The sequence below is a fragment of the Tympanuchus pallidicinctus genome, unplaced genomic scaffold (genome assembly GCF_026119805.1).
Source record: "Tympanuchus pallidicinctus isolate F22 unplaced genomic scaffold, pur_lepc_1.0 scaffold2, whole genome shotgun sequence".
NCBI classification, from domain to species: domain Eukaryota; kingdom Metazoa; phylum Chordata; class Aves; order Galliformes; family Phasianidae; genus Tympanuchus; species Tympanuchus pallidicinctus.
The window spans coordinates 37546185-37565311 of record NW_026294721.1 but is presented as its reverse complement, the minus strand read 5'-3'; the positions used below and the strand labels follow the sequence as shown (position 1 = coordinate 37565311).

General features: G+C 44.4%; 2 protein-coding genes across 2 annotated transcripts in view; both read right to left on the bottom strand.

The window, feature by feature from the left end:
• Positions 1–6277, bottom strand: part of FAT4 (FAT atypical cadherin 4) — a 135673-nt gene extending 129396 nt beyond the window's left edge. The window contains exon 1 of the mRNA XM_052682989.1: positions 980–6277. Within this exon, the coding sequence (XP_052538949.1) occupies positions 980–6277 (5298 nt within the window). The remainder of the gene's footprint in view (positions 1–979) is intronic.
• Positions 1–19127, bottom strand: part of LOC128080619 (sulfotransferase 1 family member D1-like) — a 948073-nt gene that overhangs the window by 836414 nt on the left and 92532 nt on the right. The window lies entirely within an intron of this gene.

The following is a 19127-nucleotide window of genomic DNA, read 5'->3' as shown; positions in this document are numbered from 1 at the left end:
CTGACCTACTGAGTGGTGTCGGCCCCAAACTTCCAGTGACTGCACGTTCAATGACTCATAGCAAAGTGCAGAAGGCAGCTCCAGAAAATGGTGCAAGCTAACACAAACACAGAGCCTCCTTTCACAACAGGCCTTTCTGTGTTCACACAGAAGGCAGTAAGAATGGTATAAGCTTTCAGCTCTGTGGCTCTACTACCATACTCCACAGCAATTAAAATATTTGTACTTCACAGCTGATGTCTCAGATCTATTTTGCACCCTTTGCTGCTCTAACTAGTCGCACAGAGAATGTTTAAGATCCTTCAGTCAACACCAAAGCAAACTGCTTTCTGATAAGGAAATCTGCCTGCTACACTGTTACAATTTTACAGCCCCTCACATCATAGAACAGAAACAAGACCACTTCATGCTCATCTGTGTGAGTAAAGAAGTAACGGTAGATTGGAGATCTATCCCAGAGACTTCACCAGGAACAGCACGCAGCAGAGGAGAACAAGCATGTCCAGACCGGAGACGTTAAATGAACTGTTCAGAGAGCAATCCCCTACTGGCCAATCCTCAAATACTGACATTATGACTGCAATGAAAGACCTACAGTTGTAAGTCACACAAAAACAGAAAGACTTAATTTATGATATGCTAAAATGAGAAGGTTTGCAAAACTCACAATATGCTTGTGATTAAAGCTTTTAGGACTTAAAGCATTTATTATTCAGAAGGTATTTGGCTAACATTGTTCCTTTGGTTCCAAATTTAAGTACTTTCCCTGAGCCTCTTTCAAGTTTCTAGAAGTAGCTTTGAGGAAAACAGTTTGAAGCATACTGGTTGGAAGGTTACCTTTACTTCATCAGCAGACTTGAAGTTAAGGTCTTCTGCTGACACAAGTATTCATATAATACTCAACACACAACGAATATATGAAACTGCTTGTTTAGAAAGCAAACACATGAATAATTACGGAATAAAAGAAAAGCCTTACCTCTGCTCGCTGTGTGCGGGGCAAAATGGAAGATTTTTCAATGGCATAAACATCCACCAAGTAGAGACGCACTCCTTGCTCCCTGTCCAAAATGGCAGCAGTCTGGATGACACCAGAATGGCGTCCAATGGTGAAGAGGCGCCCCAGACTCTTATCTTCGCATCGGACAGACACAATGTAATATTCCACCTGGGCTTCAGAACCCCGTGGACTAGCTGCTTCAATAGATATCACATTTGTCCCAATAGGCTCACCCTCTTTTAAGATGGTTATATATTTTGGCTGTGTGAATATGGGTCCATCAACACCTTGTAGAATTATAGTCATTTCAGTGGTAGATTTCCTTCTTTCAGGGCCAAGATCTGTAGCAGAAACTATCAGATTGTATATTAGCTGAGAAGGCACCAAAGCTGATGCTACTCTTAGGTCTCCACTGTAGCGATCCACAATGAATGTTTTGGTATCTCCATTGATTATTTCATATTCCACCTCTCCATTGGCTCCCTCGTCAGGATCTGCTGCAATAATTGTTGTTAGGACCGAACCAATCATGACTGAAGGGTCAGCTGCAAGAGCATTTTGCGATATGAACACAGGAACATTGTCATTTTGATCCATCACTAAAATAGTCACATTCTTCAAAGCAAACCGTCTGGACTCCACAGGAAATGCCTGATCAGTGGCTTTGACTGTTAATTCAAAGAGATTAGCAAACTCCCGATCTATTTCAGCATTGGTAAATATTGTCCCTCTGACTTCGTCTATACGGAAATGATTACCTCGTGGCGTCTGTTGAATGATTGCATATGTTAACTGCCCATTAATATCTGCATCTGAATCATTAGCAGTCACAGAAATGACAGAACTACCAACAGGAATGTTCTCAATAATAGATTTAAAAATGTCCCCTGCAGGAAAATTAGGAGGGTTGTCATTAAAATCCCTAACATATATTACCACTGACATTGTAGATGACCTTGGTGGCCTTCCTTGGTCTTTTGCTGTTATATTTAGCTTATACAAAGATTGCGTCTCAAAGTCCAATTTTTTTGCAAGAAAAATACTACCAGTGTTGGGACTGATGCTAAAGGTCCCATGATTGTTTGTCCCTGTAATGCTATAATGGAGGTCAGCATTGTCACCTGAATCAGAGTCAGTAGCAGTGACTGAGGAAACAAGTTCACCGACTCTCATGTTTTCCAAGACATCCACTGACAAGATTGATTTAGGGAAAGAAGGACTGTTGTCATTCTCATCCAATACATCAATGCTCAATGTGCAAGTTGAACTTAAGGGAACCGCTCCAGAGTCTACTGCTTGGATAACAAGTGAATACGATGCAGTAGCTTCATGATCTAGTTTACCTACTAAGGTCACTTGGCCTGTGCTACTATCTATTGCAAACTGCTTTTCTTCGTTTCCCTTGATCACAGAATAGTGAATCAACCCATTAGTCCCTTCATCAACATCTGAAGCGGAAACTCTCAGAACCTGTGTCAAATTTACTGCCAATTCTGATATGGTAGCTTGGTAGAGATCTTTCAAAAACTTGGGAGCGTTATCATTGATGTCTTTCATGTAGATTTGTACAGTAGCTTGATCCTTTAGAGGCTTTGGCAACCCCTGATCTGTTGCTATAACTGTAAGACTAAATACTGCAGCTCCTCGCTGTCTCATAAGAGCTTCCCTGTCAAACTGATGAGTACTTCTTATCTCCCCAGTTACTGTGTTCAGCTCAAAATCTGGTTGCATATGCTCAAATGAATACCTGACTTCACCATTTGGCCCAAAGTCTTTGTCTACAGCATTTATTTTACCCACATAGGAACCACCACTCTGTTCCTCTTCAAAATAAAATACATAGTTCGTACTGTTGAATAATGGCCTGTTATCATTTACATCCTCCAGAATTACTGTAATGTTTACAGTAGCATTGAGTGGTTCTACAGCTCTATCAGAGGCAACAACAAGTAAAACGTATCTTTCTTGAAGCTCACGATCCAGTTCACTCTTTATGTACAGCTGACCATCTGGGAAAATGCCAAAGGCATCCCCAGCATTTCCTTCAATTATACTGTAAGCTATTTCACCGTTCACTCCCGAATCTTTGTCAGAAGCCTGTACCTTAAAGAACCGTGAATTCACAGGCTCAGACTCCAAAATTGTAATTTCATAGGAAAGCTGGTCAAACACAGGAGGGTTATCATTTACATCGTGGACAGAGACAGTCAGGATGAAAGTAGAGGACAGCTGTGGCACACCCATATCTGAGGCCACGATTTCAACCTGGTAAGTCCCAGCATTTATGTCCAGCTGCCCTATTAAGCTTATAGCACCTGTTTGTTCATTGATTGAAAACAAGCCCTTTGGGTTTTGCTTAAGGCTGTAAAGGACCATGCCATTAACACCTTCATCAGGATCAAGAGCTTTGGCCTGGAATATAGTATGACCAGCTTTCCAGTTTTCAACCACATTTACACTTTCCACAGCATGAATAAAGTGTGGGGAATTGTCATTTAAATCTTTGACAGTTATATTGACCATAGTGTCTCCAGTCACTGCCCCACCACTAGCCACCACTTTCAGCTGGTAAAATGCTTGCTCTTCCCTATCAATAATACTGGCTGTGGTGATCTGCCCTGTCACTCTGTTGATAGCAAACATACCCCGTTGGTCACCTGTTGTAATAAGATAACTGATGTTGGTATTGAGATCCATGGTAGAAGCAAAAACAGTACCTACATGGTAACCCAGGGCAACATTTTCAAAAACAACAAAACCATACATGCCCTGGTTAAAAACAGGTGGATTGTCCTGAGTGTCCAAGACAGTGATGGTGACAATGGCTTGGTTCTGAGACTGAAGATGGCCACCATCAGTGGCCACAACCTGCAACTGGTAAGCAGTTCTCTCCTCCCTGTCAAGGGCTATTTTTGTGGTAATGATCCCTGTCTTGCCATGGACTTGGAACCTGGAGGTATCCCCAGCTGAGATGCTGTACTTGATGGTCCCATTGGGCCCCATATCAGGGTCAGTGGCAGACACTGTGGTTACGTAAGTTCCAGCTGGCTCATTCTCTTGGATATGGGCAAAATACTGGACAGGATAGAAAACCGGGCTATTGTCATTCACATCCAAAAGACTCACATTAACCCGGGCTACTGAAGAAAGGGGAGGAGAACCCAAATCTGTGGCCAGGACCTGCAGGGAAAAGTGAGCCTGCTCCTCTCTGTCCAGCTGTGAGACGGTGCTGAGCTTGCCTGACACGGGATCCAAGCGAAAGACCTGTCGAGGGGTCACTGAAGAGGGGCCAACTACCACTAATGCCGGCTCAGCCTCCTGAAGGGAGAAACGAATGGTCCCATTGTCCCCCAGATCCCCATCCACAGCACTCAGGACCAGCAGCTCAGTTCCAGATGGGGAGTTTTCAGCCAAGGAAACCTGGTAGCCCTCAGGTTGGCTGAAGCGAGGCTTGTTGTCATTGACGTCCAGAATGGTCACCACCAACTGTGCGTAGGAAAATTTGGGCTGCACCCCCTGGTCACGTGCACTGATGTTGAGCACCACCTGGGAAGTGGTCTCCCGGTCCAGCCCGCTGGTGACAGACACACCCCCAGCATGCCCAGCAGTGCCACCCCCAGGACCAGCTGTGGTGACCAGTCCGCTGTGCTCGCTGATGTGGAACCAGCCCAGCTCATTGCCTGAAACAATGCTGTATTTGAGGTTGGCATTGAGGCCCGAATCACGGTCTGTCGCACTCAAGCCCCGCACATAGCTGCCCAAAGGCACCTCCTCACTGATGTTCACCCTGTACACTGACTGCTCAAAGACAGGCGGGTGGTCATTGATGTCATTCACAAAGATCACCAGGCTAGCCACTGAAGAGCGGCTCACAGGAGTTGCCACCACCCCATCAGGAGAAAGGGAAGAGGTGGGGAAGCCCGGGGATGGTGGTGAGGCCCCATAGTTATCAGCCACCGCCACTGTAAGGTTATAGGCAGGGATACGCTCCCGGTCCAGCGCAGCCGCCACCTTGATCAGGCTGAGGTTGGGTACCTTACTGCTGTGCACCTCGAAGTGCCGCTGCTCGTTGCCTGCCAAGATTGACACAGAGATGTTCCCGTTGGCAGCGGGGGAGTCAGCATCGCTCACTGTCAGCAAGGCCACCACAGTGCCAGGTGCCGCATTCTCATCCACCGAGGCAAAGCGGGAGGTGGCTGGGAAGTAGCGGAACTTCACCCGGGGCTCGTTGTCATTGACATCCAGCAGGCGGATGAGGGCCTCGGCCCGGCCGCTCAGTGCAGGCACCCCACGGTCTGTGGCTTGCACTGTCAGTGAGTACTGTTGGCACAGCTCATAGTCCAGATGCTCCCGGATGCGAATCACCCCACTCTCAGGATCCACCTCAAACGGGAGGCTGCTGGCCCCCTCCCCACCTCCACCATCACCTCCCTCCAGACGGTAGCGGATGTCAGCGTTGGTGCCTTCATCAGCATCAGCTGCTGCCACATGCAGAACACTGGCCCCAACAGGAGCATCCTCAGGCACACGTGCCTGATAAAGAGTCTGACTGAAAATGGGTGGGTTGTCATTGATGTCCTGCACAGTGACGTTGACCTGTAGGTACCCGCGCCGCCGGGGCTCACCCTTGTCCTCCACCTGCACCAAGAGCTGGTAGCTGGGGGTGGCCTCCCGATCCAGACCGCCCTGTGAGACCAGATGCAAAAAAGCACCTTCACCGCTAGGGTTGAGCGTGATGTTGAGGCGGAAACGTCCCTCCTCGTTGCCAGATACAATGCGATAGGAGCTGTGGTCCACACCATTGGTGCCACTGTCAGCATCGGTGGCCGTGTCCAGGATGAGCTGCCGCCCGCTGCCCGTGTCCTCCTTGAAAGTCACCACGATGGAGGGGTCGGGAAAGACGGGCGCGTTGTCATTGAGGTCGAGCACCAGGACGCGCACCTCACTGGGGTAGGTGGGCTGGCTGGAGAGCACCACCAGGTCCACCACGTCGCTGGTCAGACTCTCGCGGTCGATGGAGGCGCGGGTGTGCAGGGCGCCCGAGGTGGCGTTGATGGAGAAGAGGGCGTGGTGCTCACTCAGCCGGTAGGTGAAGCCGGGCCGGGTGGCGATGGTGCCCACCCAGGTGCCGGCCGGCTGCTCCTCCAGCACCTGGAAGACCTGCCGGGGCTCGGCGGCGGCGCCCAGCGGCAGCAGCGGCAGCAGCGGCAGCAGCGGCAGCAGCAGCGACAGCAGCAGGGGCGGCGGGGCCCGGCGGGCGGCGGCGGGGCGGCCCATAGCGACCCCGTGGCCGCTTCCGCGGTAGGGCCCGGCGCCGCCGCCGCCGCCGCTTTCAGCGGAGCCCCCCGGCCGGGGGCCGCCTCCCGCAGCCGCCGCGCTCCGGCCCCTCCCTCCCGCTGTCCCGCCGAGGCGTCGCTAGCGCTGCCCCGCCGTGGAGGGACCCGATCGGCCGTACGTCGCGCTCAAGGGCCGCGCCGCTCGTTCTGCGCCCGCCGCCGTTCGGGGGCCGGGGGGCGGCCAGGGACTCCGCACCGCATCGCCGTTCAACAGCAGCAGCCTCCGCGCCGTCGGGGGCCTCGTGCTCCGCCACGTCTCAGCGGCCGCCACCACCCCACCACCATGCCCGGCCCAGGAGACGCCGCCGAGAGCCGCCGCTTCCTCCTCCTCCTCCGCTGAGTTTGTAATCCACGTCCGCGGAGCCCACCGCCGCCTGGCCCCAACTTTGCGCGGCGCTCATTGATCCCGTCCCTCTTGACGCCCGGCCGGGCTCCCCCCCGGCCTCCCATTGGCCGCGCCGCCCTAGTGCCCGCCCCGATCCCCGCCCCGCACCGCCCCGAGCCCCGCCCCGCACCGCCGCCCGCCCGCCTTCCGCGCACCTGGGGCAGGTGCGGCTGCGACGGCTGTGCGTGCGGAGACGGCCGCTACGTTTCGCTGTTCGCGGCCGTCCGAGCCCGGCGGGAAGGGGGCGACCCCTGGGACGTTTGCAGTTCTGTTTTTATCCTTATCACCTAACTTCATATTATTATACCCTTTAACTTTTTTTTTGTTGTTGTTACTTTTCGTTTCTTATTAAATTCTGCTCATTTCCTTATTTTCAGTAAAGATCCCGAGACGAACTTCAACAGACTCCTATCCTTCCTCCTCGGCAAAACCCTCAGCAGCACATCCCAGTAGGGCGGAGAGGGACCGCGATGGGGCCCCGGGGCCGTCGTGCCGCAACCGCGGTCCCGGAGCGCCCCCTGGTGCCCGCCCCGCAGCTGGGCGGCGCCGCTCCCCGACGCCGAGCTCCGCCCGCAGGCTTGCGGCGGCCCCTGGCTGCAGCGCTGAGAAACGGGAGTACCTAATTAATGAGTTTCACAGCACCGGGTTTACGCTGCTATACCCAGTAGCAAACAAGGCCTGACAACAGCAGATACTAGAGTAAAAGTGGCCGCCTGTTGCATTATAGTAACACGAATGATGAATGCTTTGCAACTCGTGCACGACGGTACATTCACTGATATCCTGGAGAGCCAACATGAGAAACGGTAGGCCACAGAGAAACTATGCTACATTCTCAAAGTATTTCAGTACATCCAAATTCCACTTCATAGGATTCAGAAAGTGCTTTTTGCAAATAAAATGCAGGAAATTGCACAAACTTCTAGAGCTGATTTTCAAAACAGCCTCAGTCAGAAAATTTTGATAAATTTTCTTAAAAAAGCTGTAGTATATTCTGAGCCGTACCTGCTGTTTTATACAAAGTCAAAGTTACGAGATGAATTTACAACGATTTTAGCTTATTATTATCACTATTATTTTAGCAAAAAGTTATTTTAATGGCTTGGAAATTAAGCCATTGAAACTGGAGCAGCTATGCTAGATACAAAACAGTGCGATTCATGCAGTCTCTGGTACCGTCAGCAAAGCATGTTTTAAGTGAGTTAGTGGAACAGTATCATAGATTCTTTGGGATCAGCTGCTTCCTCTGTCACTACCCCTGATTTTGCTTCCTTATACATGAACAATTTGTTCATATGCATTCGGACGCAACACGCACTCTGCTGGTAAAAAGGCAGAAAGGCAGCGAGGAAACCTTGCCAGATAGCCACAGGGTGACAGCCAGTACCTCCCTGCAGCCAGGCCTCACACAGGGGAAACAAAAATCAGCTGCACCAAGATCCCCTACTCTGCCTTGAAAGCAGTTGTTATGAGGAACCTGCTAGCAATTCATAAATACAGAAATAAAGTGTAGAAAAGATCATTTTGCTGTTTTTTTTTTCATCGTCTGCAATTCTGTTGATAACACAGCCCAACACTTCCCCAGGCTTTCACCTTCAGATATAGAAAAGCAATCTCATCTCAGCAGTGCAAATATGTATCAGTGCCCTCATGGTAACAACATATCAGCACTGCCCATGCTTACAGTGTTCCCAGTGCTGTTATGCCCAAAGCCGCTGACATGGCTGAAATATTGCACCAGAAGGCACAGACAGTGTGGAAGCACGTTAAGGGCCAATGAGCAACATAGGAACTGCTGACATTTTGGGGGGACATGTTGTAAGTTTATAAGCATGTTTTGCTCCTGTGTCAACTAAATGAAAATTGGGTATATACCTATCATCACACAGAGTCCTAGGAGGTCTTAGGTCTAGAATAAGATACTGCAAGAGGAACTGAACTGTGTTCTATAGCCAGAACAAAAAGCAATCAGGAATTCAGCAGACCTGGCGGGTTGTTTTCTGTGTTCTCTACTCACTGTGCTGAAGGAGCACTGATGCATGTCCAGAGAAGGGCAACAAAGCTGTCAAGGGTATGGAGCACAAGCCATTTGGGAAGCAAGCAAGGGAGCTGGGATTGTTTAGTCTGGAGGAGAGGAGGCTCAGGAGAGACCTTATGGCTCACTGCAACTGCCTGACAGGAGGTTGTGGCAACAGCGGGTCTGTCTCTCCTGCCAGGTAATAATGATAGGACAAGAGATGGAATGGCCTCAAGTTGTGCCAGGGGAAGTCCAGGCTGGATATTAGGAAAAATTTGTTAGAATTATGATGTGCTGAAATGGGCTGCTCAGGGAGGTGATGGGGTCACCACCCAAGGAGGTGTTCAAGAAATGTAGAAAGGTGGCACTGAGGGACATGATGGGACAGGTTGACAGGATTGATCTTAGAGGTCTTTAATGATTCTGTGATTCAAGACCACAAAGCCTGTTCACCACACTCCTGAGAATTCAGGACTTGACATTTGGCATTTTACCTATACCTTGCAGGCAGATGCACATTTCTATCACCTGCAGGCTGCGGCTTCATTTATGGAAGGAGATGTCAGAGCCTTTTGTGGAAGTACATCCCTATCTGCCTGATGCTGCTCCTGCAGAGCTAGAGACTGTCCAGGGGTCTGCCTGGGTTTTCCTGGATGTAGCTTCTGGTCTCACCAGTTTCTCTGCCATAATATTTACAGAAAATCTCTCCACATGGCTTCAGGAAGATTTTCCTGCACTCCTGCATGTAGTAATTGAATCCATTTTCTAAACATCAGCACCGCACTAGTGATTTTCGTAGTCAGGAGATGAGGCAGATATCTTTTTCATTCTCAGTGTGACCCAAAGATATGCCAACAGCTCCCCTGTCAATGTGACCAACACTTTCTGCTCCTATACAAGCAGCTTTACCCGATATTAAAATACGTGTTTCTCAGAGTTCAGCTTTTCAGTATGCAAAGATAACCAAGAACACAATTCCTGTGGGAATATTACTACTCCTTTTTCCATTTCCATATGGTAGAGGCTATATTTTGATTAAAAAGCATTAGAAATGGGTATGGTTAACTGACATAACTGATGTACCATTTTACTATACCACACTTTTTTCTGTGGGCTGACATTTTTTGTTCAGAATAAATTCTATTTCCTCACAGACAATTGGTGAAGATCCTGCAATAGTATGAGACCAAGAATAGATCGCAGAGCCACCAGAAACACCCTGGCAAGACAAGGATACTTCATTAACTCTAATTACTTAAAATTATTTTTAGAGCTATCATTTCCCTTCAATTAGTCTCTCTCAGCAAGTCTATTTTATTGGGATTCATGTGGGATTAGAATCATAGCATCATTCATGCTGAAAAAGACCACTAAGATCATCTAGTCCAACCACCAGTCCACCCTCATTAGGCCCCTCAGTGCCACATCTCCATGTTCCTGGAACACCTCCAGGGATGGTGATTCCACCACCTCCCTGGGCAGTCCATGCCACTGCATCATCACCAGTCTTTCTGAAAAGAAGTCTTTCCCAATATCCAACATGAGGTAAATACTGTAATCTCAGTAAAATACTATACAGAACTCTATTACCAAAAATGGATACTACAAAAATGACTACCAAGCAGAGTTTCTAAGCAATTTCTTGCTTGTTTCTTAGTTAAAGCTTGCTTTAATATATCTTTGAAAGCAGCCTGGCATTCATTGCTCAAATTCTGCTTCTTTGACCACTTCTTTAGACAATTAATTTTGTCAATTTTGTGGGAGGAAAAGGTTTCAGGCAGCGAGGGGTAGATTTCCAGTTGTGACTAACTATAGTTCCATGTGCTATGTGAAGCTGTATCATTTTGCAGCCAAGATGAGAGATTATGGTTCTTGACTTGCACTGTAAATATTGTTTTTTGTTATAGATCTCTCTGTCTAGTATGTGAACCAAACAAATGTTTTCCTCATCAGTGTTAGAGTGTGACTTTTTCCAAGAGCTTTTACCTCAGGACCAGTCTTGCCATTACTCACATAAAACAACATGTAATAATTTTTGTTGTTGTTGTTGTTAAAACCTATGTTCCATGCCTTAATGCCAGACAAAACCGGCTTGTTTAATTGGCCTATAAAACCCCTCAGAAGTGATATTTCTATGTTTTGGCAGAACTTCACGGAAGGTGCTATGACAACCAAGTTGCTTGAGAACTGTGGACATCCACAAAGAAGCCTGAGGGATCAGGTTTCAGACTGCTCTGTCACAGACACTTTTTGGAACCTCCTTCTCCCCAGTGCTATTTCAGGCCCTAAACCATCATGGTGATCAGAAACTCTAGGTCTTATAACAACATAGCGAATTTCCCACTACAAAACTTGATAGCAAAGCTGGGTTCTATTAATTGTTGAGGTTTGTTTTCTTAAGATGTCCAATTGCCAAGGACAAACATTTCCCACCTTTTCTCTCCCAATTCTAGACTTTCATTATTTCCTAGAATGCTTTCCTAGCTTTTCAGCTAAAAATTGGATTTACTCATTGTACTTCTCTGACTTATCTGAGATAATTCTTTCTTAAAAAAGTGCAGCATCCTTCCATTAAGTGATTAAACCAAATCCTCTTTGGTACTTCTTTTGAGATTTTTTCTTTTGAGATTTTGCTCTTGCTTCCTTTGACTAACTGCATCCAAATTTGAAACATCATTTTGTATTCAGTCAGGGGCAAATGTAGTGGAAAGCATCTTTGCTTTCTGTTGTTAAATAGTAACATGATATTTCTCTCAGGAAGATGCTCATCAATTACTGAGTCAGAACCACAACACTGATTTAAACTAATAACTGTTGAGTCCAACCTTTGCTTGATTATCATTTTGCAGAAGACCGCAAGTCAAAGGTCTCTACATAAGCCAGAATTAGTGCAAGTCAACCTATAGACAGAAGCAAGTGAAGCAGGAGTGTGACTGCAAACAATCTACACTTTCTACAAGTGCCTCCTTTCACAGAGACTTTCAAATGTCATTCACCTGAATGTGATCTCTCCTAAGGTCCATGTTATCAGCTGAAACAAATTGTTAAAACTTACGGATGAGAATATATGTAATTGCTACTATTCCTGGAGAACAGAGGTTCCCTTGGCTCTCTGGAACTCAAGTTGGTATTTTTGGCGCCACACAGAGCCTTCTGCAAACACATCCATGGGGCTTAATGGAGGAAAATCTTTTTTGGAAACTGATGCACCACTGGAATGCCTGCAGGCATGCGCAAAGTTATTATTCTTCACTGTTCACGCTCATTTTTTACTGTTTGCAAAAAACAGCTCGCAGGAGTCAATGTTTTCCTCATTCCCTTATCCAGCCACCGCTGACTCATCTGCCTTGCATAAGGGAGAGCATTTGTGTCCAGCAAAGGCTGCAGAGTAGAGCTTGTAATGGCTTACTTACCCCTGTAAGCAAAGCCTGACCACCCACTGCAAGAAAAAAAAAAAACCAAAACAAACAAACAAAAAAACACATAGGTAATTCATTTTGGAGCCATCATAGAATCCTTAGTTAGAAAGGATATTTAAAGATGATCTAATCCAACTCCCATGCAGTGAACAGACGCATCCACAGCTAGATCAGGTTGCTCAAAACCCCATCCAGCCTGGCCTTGAGTATCTGCGGGGTCTTGATTAGAGATACCTTATTTAGTCTTCCTTCAAGGCTTACTTGCTCTGATACAGATTTTATGCTGAAATAATCCGTGATGTGTTACTGAGGATCATGTCACCCTTGGTAGGGACAGCGGGATAAGCTCTTCCAATTCAATTCTCGGGTGTCTTCTCAGACACACTAATGAGAGTTGAACTGATCTTTCAATATTTAACTCTTAATAGACAAGTTGTGTTTGGAGAAAAAAAACAAACAAACAAACATTTTTTTTCAGACAAGTTATATAGCCTAGGAATATGTTGGTTTGAATCCAGGCACTTTATTTTGCAACATCTATAAAGGCATGTTTTCTTTTTCTTTTAACAGCTAGAGTACTTAGCAAAGCTCTTCACTGTACATGGAGATCATTGCTTTTTTGGTTTTAAATCATATTTATTTGTTTTTGGTGTTAATAGCTCACACACTGGCTGTTGGCAAAACCCTATTGAAGCCAGTAGCTGGCATATTTTTAAAGGTTTTTAACAACACCCCTTATAGCTAAGGAAGACAATTCAGCACCATTCTCCTCAATGCCCCTTCCTTATTGGGTGTATCTTCTAAGCAGGGAAATAAAAACAAAAAAATAAAACACAATGATAGAAAAACATTAAACAAATCCTCCTCTTTATCACTTCCTAACAATACTTAAACAGATCTGGAGGGGGGGGGGGGGGGGAAGAAAAAAAAAAAAAAAGGAATTCTACAGATGATTACTAGTGCTTCTTTCCTATATTTGCTTGGTTTTCCTTCCAGTAATTTCCTTTTCACAAGATTTTAAAGGCCTAAATAACAACTGAAGGTTTGTATCAGTCTTTCTTTTTTCACTGTAAAACTTGAATTGAACAAGTCAGAAGTTAGGATCTGTATTGTTAGGGCTTAGAGTATTAATATCAGAAAGTGCAAGTTACAGAAATGCTATCGTAGTATTCTGTTTATAGTATGGCACTTACAGAAAGTGTCTATGTTTTCAGCAATTTTAGACTGAAAAGTGTACTAGTTTAGATATTGAAACTGTAATTTCCTGGGTACCCACCAGATGGTACAGTTCAGCTAGGAATTAGCATTATCTGCCCTTACTGTTGCCTAAGCCACAAGCAGATAGCATTGCTAACTAATTAACTAGTAATTAATTTCGCTTATGTCCCAGAATGTCAGCCTTTTTATTCCATAATTTGTGTGAACATTTGGAGAACTCCTCATGGCTTGTTTAGCTTTCTTTTCTGATTTAAAGAAAGGGAATGAGAGCATCTCATTATTCCTTCAATATCTGTATAGCATAGACTTTGGATAGGGTTTTCTTGTGTGATGTGTGCAATATTGAAATGTAACCACTGACAGTCAGACATGGAGAAAGTATTTGTCTTGAATCCAACACATTTCACCTGTAATCCATCAATAATCTATTTAATCTAATCAATTACTGGAGAGCTGTTGGACCTTTACTCCATCTTCATAAGAACGTATACCTTTAAAACAGAAATACAGGCTATCAGCCTAGTACAACAGTCCTGCACACCAGCAAATCTGAAAGTTAAATCTGTCCTTAGGAGCCCAATAGCTTTGTTAATAGTCCTCCTGATGCTAAGTGTTACTTTAATGGCTTTTGCCCTGATGCCATTTGTTCAAGGAAGAGAAATAATGTACCTGTAACATTTCAAATTCAGTTCTTGAAACAGAAAATTCATTCATATTAAAATGACTTGGAGTTCAAAAGAAGAAAGTTTTGATACATACTGGAATTACAACTGGCAGCTGTTTTAGCATGGAAATAATTACAGGGAAAAGGAAAAGAGTTGGAAAAAAGCCTGGCAAGTAATAAAAAAAACAGTAAAGATCAGGGACAGGTATTTATATACTTTCAAGATACGTCTCCACAGCAATTGCAGCACCAACCTGCAGAGCTGACAGCATTATCCAAAAGTAGCTCCCACCTCCAAGCAATCCCCTGAACAGGCATTGCAGAGAAAGCATGAAAGTTATGGAACAATCTGACTCTGTGAACCCCTCCTACAGAGCTTTCCTTACAGCTGCTTATAAACCTGAATAAATGAACTCCTATTAAGCTATTTATAGAGTGACAGATAACATTAGTACAAGGCTCAGTCCCTTCTAATTAACTTCTCAGGCTCATCACTGGGATACTTGATTGTTATATGCCCAACCCAAATTGCTAATAGATAATAATAGGTAAAGAAACAGCAGGGGGAGAATTTATATAAGAAACAGAATCCTCCTAACATTGAGAAAAAAAAAAAAAAAAATGTATGTCCTCTGTAGGGAAAACAAACAAAAAAAAAATCCCCTCCCACTTCAACACCTCCAAAAACCTGTGATGCATGTAGGCCCTGTGCAAAGTAGTGCGAGATGTGAATGTTGTACAGACTTTGTCCTACATCTCCACACAGCAAAAGGTTCTGTTTCACACTCAATAAAAAAGAGAGATCACAGAATTAAATCAGGCTCAAAATGGAACAAGACTTTTATTTCTGGTATGATATAAGGATTTACTCTGAAGGATTTTTGAAAGCAAAACAAAAACCCTATGAGCCTTCAGGCTGAAGAGAAGGTGAAACAGATCATGGTGTATGATAATGAAATGTTTAATCTTTTACCTATTAAATCATCAAGGTAGAATTTTATTTTAAAAAAAGCAAGTAACACTAGAATTCTGTATTATGAAAGGATCCTCAGGAGATGGTACAGTAATATAGGTACTTGTAGTACTCTGAGGTAAATTATAAGTGCTAAATGGTAACTGCAAATGAAAGTGGGTACTTACAAAGAGGGTCAATGGATGAGGAATGGTTACTCTGTCGCTTAAGAAGCAGATGTAATATTCACATGTGGGTGCACCATGCCAGGGACTTTACTCCCCATGAGTACAGCAGCAATGCAGAGCTGGGGAGCAAGTGGGGGTCACACTGTCAACACAGTGGCTACACATCTCCTGGTGTCCCAGGTCCTCTCCTCCTGGAGGGCTGCTCATACATCTGAGATTGTCATTTGCAGGGAAATACAAAGGCTAATATCCAGCCATGGCAGAGCAGATTTCTAACCATATCAGTTGTATATTAGGAAATTATTTTTCTCAGGAAGAGTGATCAGGCATTGGAATGGGCTGCCCAGGGAGGTGGTGGAGTCAGTGTCCCTGGAGATGTTCAAAAACCATGGAGGTGTGCGTTGAAGGAGGTAATTAGTGGGTAAAGCGAGAATGAGCTGAACTGGATGACCTTAGAGGTCTCTTCCAAACTTAGCAATTCTATGATTCTATGCAGTCTGCTCCCTGGAGCACAAGCAGAACTTGGTAATACCTAGATGATGTGTTAATTTGGAGTTGAGCAAAGTAAGAAGTTTGTCTTGAAACTTGTTCAAGGTATTCATATACACATCTGCATACATACATACGAGCACATACATACCAGCACACACAGTATAGCATGAACTTGAGCAGAGAGGTAGCCTTGTCTTAATTACATGGGCCAGTCTTGCCTTAGCTTTCAGATCTCAACCAGAAAATTTACTTTTCATTAAGTCATATCTATTTGGGTGTAGAGACAACTAAGAAAAAAGAAAGTTAGATACTACTTTCTCCTCATTCTAGAGTAATCTCTGGGGCATATAAAGCCTGTGCAAGGCACTTGAACAATATTTTTACTTGGTTGACTTTGACCTCATATGAGCTCTGTCCCAAACCATTTGGATGCACAATGTTATAAAATTGAGTACGAGACAAACACATTTCATGATGAACTTAGTGAACTACAGTAAGAGGCAAAGTTTACTGAATACAAAAGTCTTATATACAATCTGCAGAATATTTACTAGGGAAAAAATAACTAAGGCTTGTTCGTAACTTTAAAACTTATTTCAAAGTACTTTTATTCCCTACCAAATTCTATGAAGTTGCTAATATTTCCTATGGCTTGGAAATGTGTACCATTGCTATCTAAAGCCAAACAAATACCAACAAAATAAGAAAAAAATATGATAGATCTACAAAGCTCAAAATTTAACCCCGTAATACAGAAGAATTGTCATACATACACACACAAGTAAGTAATTTATACTCAAACTTCATTTACTTGTTTCACTTTTTCTCCTGCTCCATTTTTATCCTAAGATCTCTTCTTTGCCAGGGCCAAAAAGAAAGTTTCCCATCTGTGTTGTTTTGGAAGTTTACAAGGGGTGAATGCATCCAACAAAGCTTTTAAGTCATCCATTTAGATTCACAAAAACACTTGGCCAAATTAGTAACAGGAATAGTGTAGAAAGAACTGACTTTGCTTCAGCCCAGTACATCTGTGATTCCGCTTGGGCAATAGGGACAGTGGAAGGCTGGGGTGCATCCTTCTCTCTCATCCTTAACTCTCAGGTTAACGCATCTTTTGCCACATGGTGAGTCATTTTATGGTAAGTCATTTAGAAGCGAGGCCTGCTAGTCACAAAGCTCAAGAGCAGTATTTGTTGCAAGCAAGGCTTTCCCTCAAAACATTGGGTTTCTATCTAACCTTTATCATTAGAATATCATAAAGAAATAAAGAAATCTGTTTTATACAGTAAGTCTACCCTCTTACCAAACATTACTGTAGTACTGAAAGCGACATCAGCTAAAAATTAATGGTCTGTGTGGTTTTATCTGCCAGTTATATTATCTACTGAAGCAGTGAAATAAAGGCTACTCCAGCACAGCACTCCATGGTGTTGGTATTAAATCAGCTCATTTGTCATACTATTTTTTGGGGGGCCAGAAGATTAATTCTCAGATGATACTTAGTGCAAAAATTGGGTGGATGTGATCATTTGCCCCACATTTGTTTATCACTAATTTTTGCTGGGATACACCAATTCCACATCCAGTGACAAGCATCAGACTAATTCACTAGACTAAGAAAGAGCCACTAGCTGAGTTTTTGAATTACCTGAGGATTTTGCAACAGAATCCAGGGCACTGGCCCCAGCCCCCAGCCAGTGACCACAGGGGCTCAGACTAACAGCTCATCTCAGCTTAGATTGGGCACAACCAAGCAATACCTGGGCTGATACATATATGCATGTTGTTTCTCCATAGATTAAAGAGTGTTGGCTTTGTCAATCAACGACAGAGAAACTGCAACATTTCGGTGGGGACTCAGTTCCCTTCTATGGGTCAATCCTGTGCCTTGGATGTCTCCCACTTCTTTCAGTGTGACCTGAGACTTGTGTAGGTGGAACAATAAAGTCTGGATGCTGAGGCTGGATGATCTTTGTCAAAGAGTGAGACAGAAGCAGAAACTCAGAAGAAGAAGAATGATCCCACTATGTAATATTTTTGCCCCCATTCATTATTTGAAGTGCTCTCATAGGGGTAGTTCATTTCTGCCTCAATCATAAAGGAATATTTTATTTACAGATTACTATTTATATCCTGAATTATCCCAGATGAAAAAAACTGCCTTTAAGTTTTTGTTGTAATATAGGATCACCCTATATGGTGATATGTTGGTTTGTTGTTTTTTATTTATTTGTATGCTAGTTGTATTTGAGGCCAAGACACTTCTATTTCTTGAGGGCTCATTATCCATATGGAAGAGCCACTGTCCAGTACATTTGATCCATCCTCTATTTTACTGTTGACTAATCAATTGTTTGGGGGAGTAAGGAGAATGAAAACCCTTACTTACGATGCAACTGTTACCGCTACTCTTACTCTCATTTTTCCCCATCACTCCCCATTATGCTTCCAGAGTATGTCAGGATCTAGAACCAGACAGAGGAGACAAGTCTGCCTCCACTGCCTCCTCAGCACCAGCAAAAGCCAGTGGAAGCCAACACTGCAGTTAGTTATGACCAGTGCACAGACCATTTACTTCATACTAAATACGCTCCAAAGCAAAAGGTCCCAACCAATGGAGTCCTCTCTCAAATCATGGACAGCGCATGCTTAACCGTGTGTGGAACATCAGGTATTGAAGTTTTGACTGTTTCTGCTTCAGCAGAGCTGTTCTTTCATTTCATTATCATTTGTTAGAAGAGCATTTGTAATTACATGTTCTATAAATCTTATTATGAAGTTAATCTGGTGTGCAAACTTAAACTATTATTTGCTCTTAAAACACGTAAGTCATCTCATCCCATTAACTGAGCCACATTTTGAAACCAGTATTTAAATATATAGTAGTTATTTTAAAAGTACATACTTCTCCACCAACGTAAGTATTTTCACCATTGCAAATTTAGTGACGCTTGAAACCAGCACTGTTTATACCTTGGTGCTGTAGCTCATCACACTAGACTCAAGAGTATAAACCAAATTCAAAGCATAACTACACTGTTAGAAAGAAGCATTTCCCTCCCTGTTTGTAAGCTGTAATACAATAGAAAGTACAACAGTGACAGCAGAGCAACAAGATACCAGGTCATAGCAAGCGAGGACTTGTTCAAATGCAAAGTCAATAAAAATTAAGGAAAGAAGCTGCTTACCTTCACATAGTCAAAGATCTCCAGCAAGATACTCTCACCTCCCCTGCCAACCCTTAAAAGAGGTATGGGAAGAAATAGATCCTGTCTCCACCCCTTCCAGTCACTTTGCATGCATGAACTCCCTTGGGTTGGTCCTGCCTTCCCACCAGGTGCTCAATCACCATTTCAAGCCGTGATTTAGCATTTCCCCTACATTTCCCCCATGCAGGCTTCTTCTCTCTGTGGTGCTCCATCCTGCTCAGCTTGGGTTTGCAGGCAGAGGCCAGCT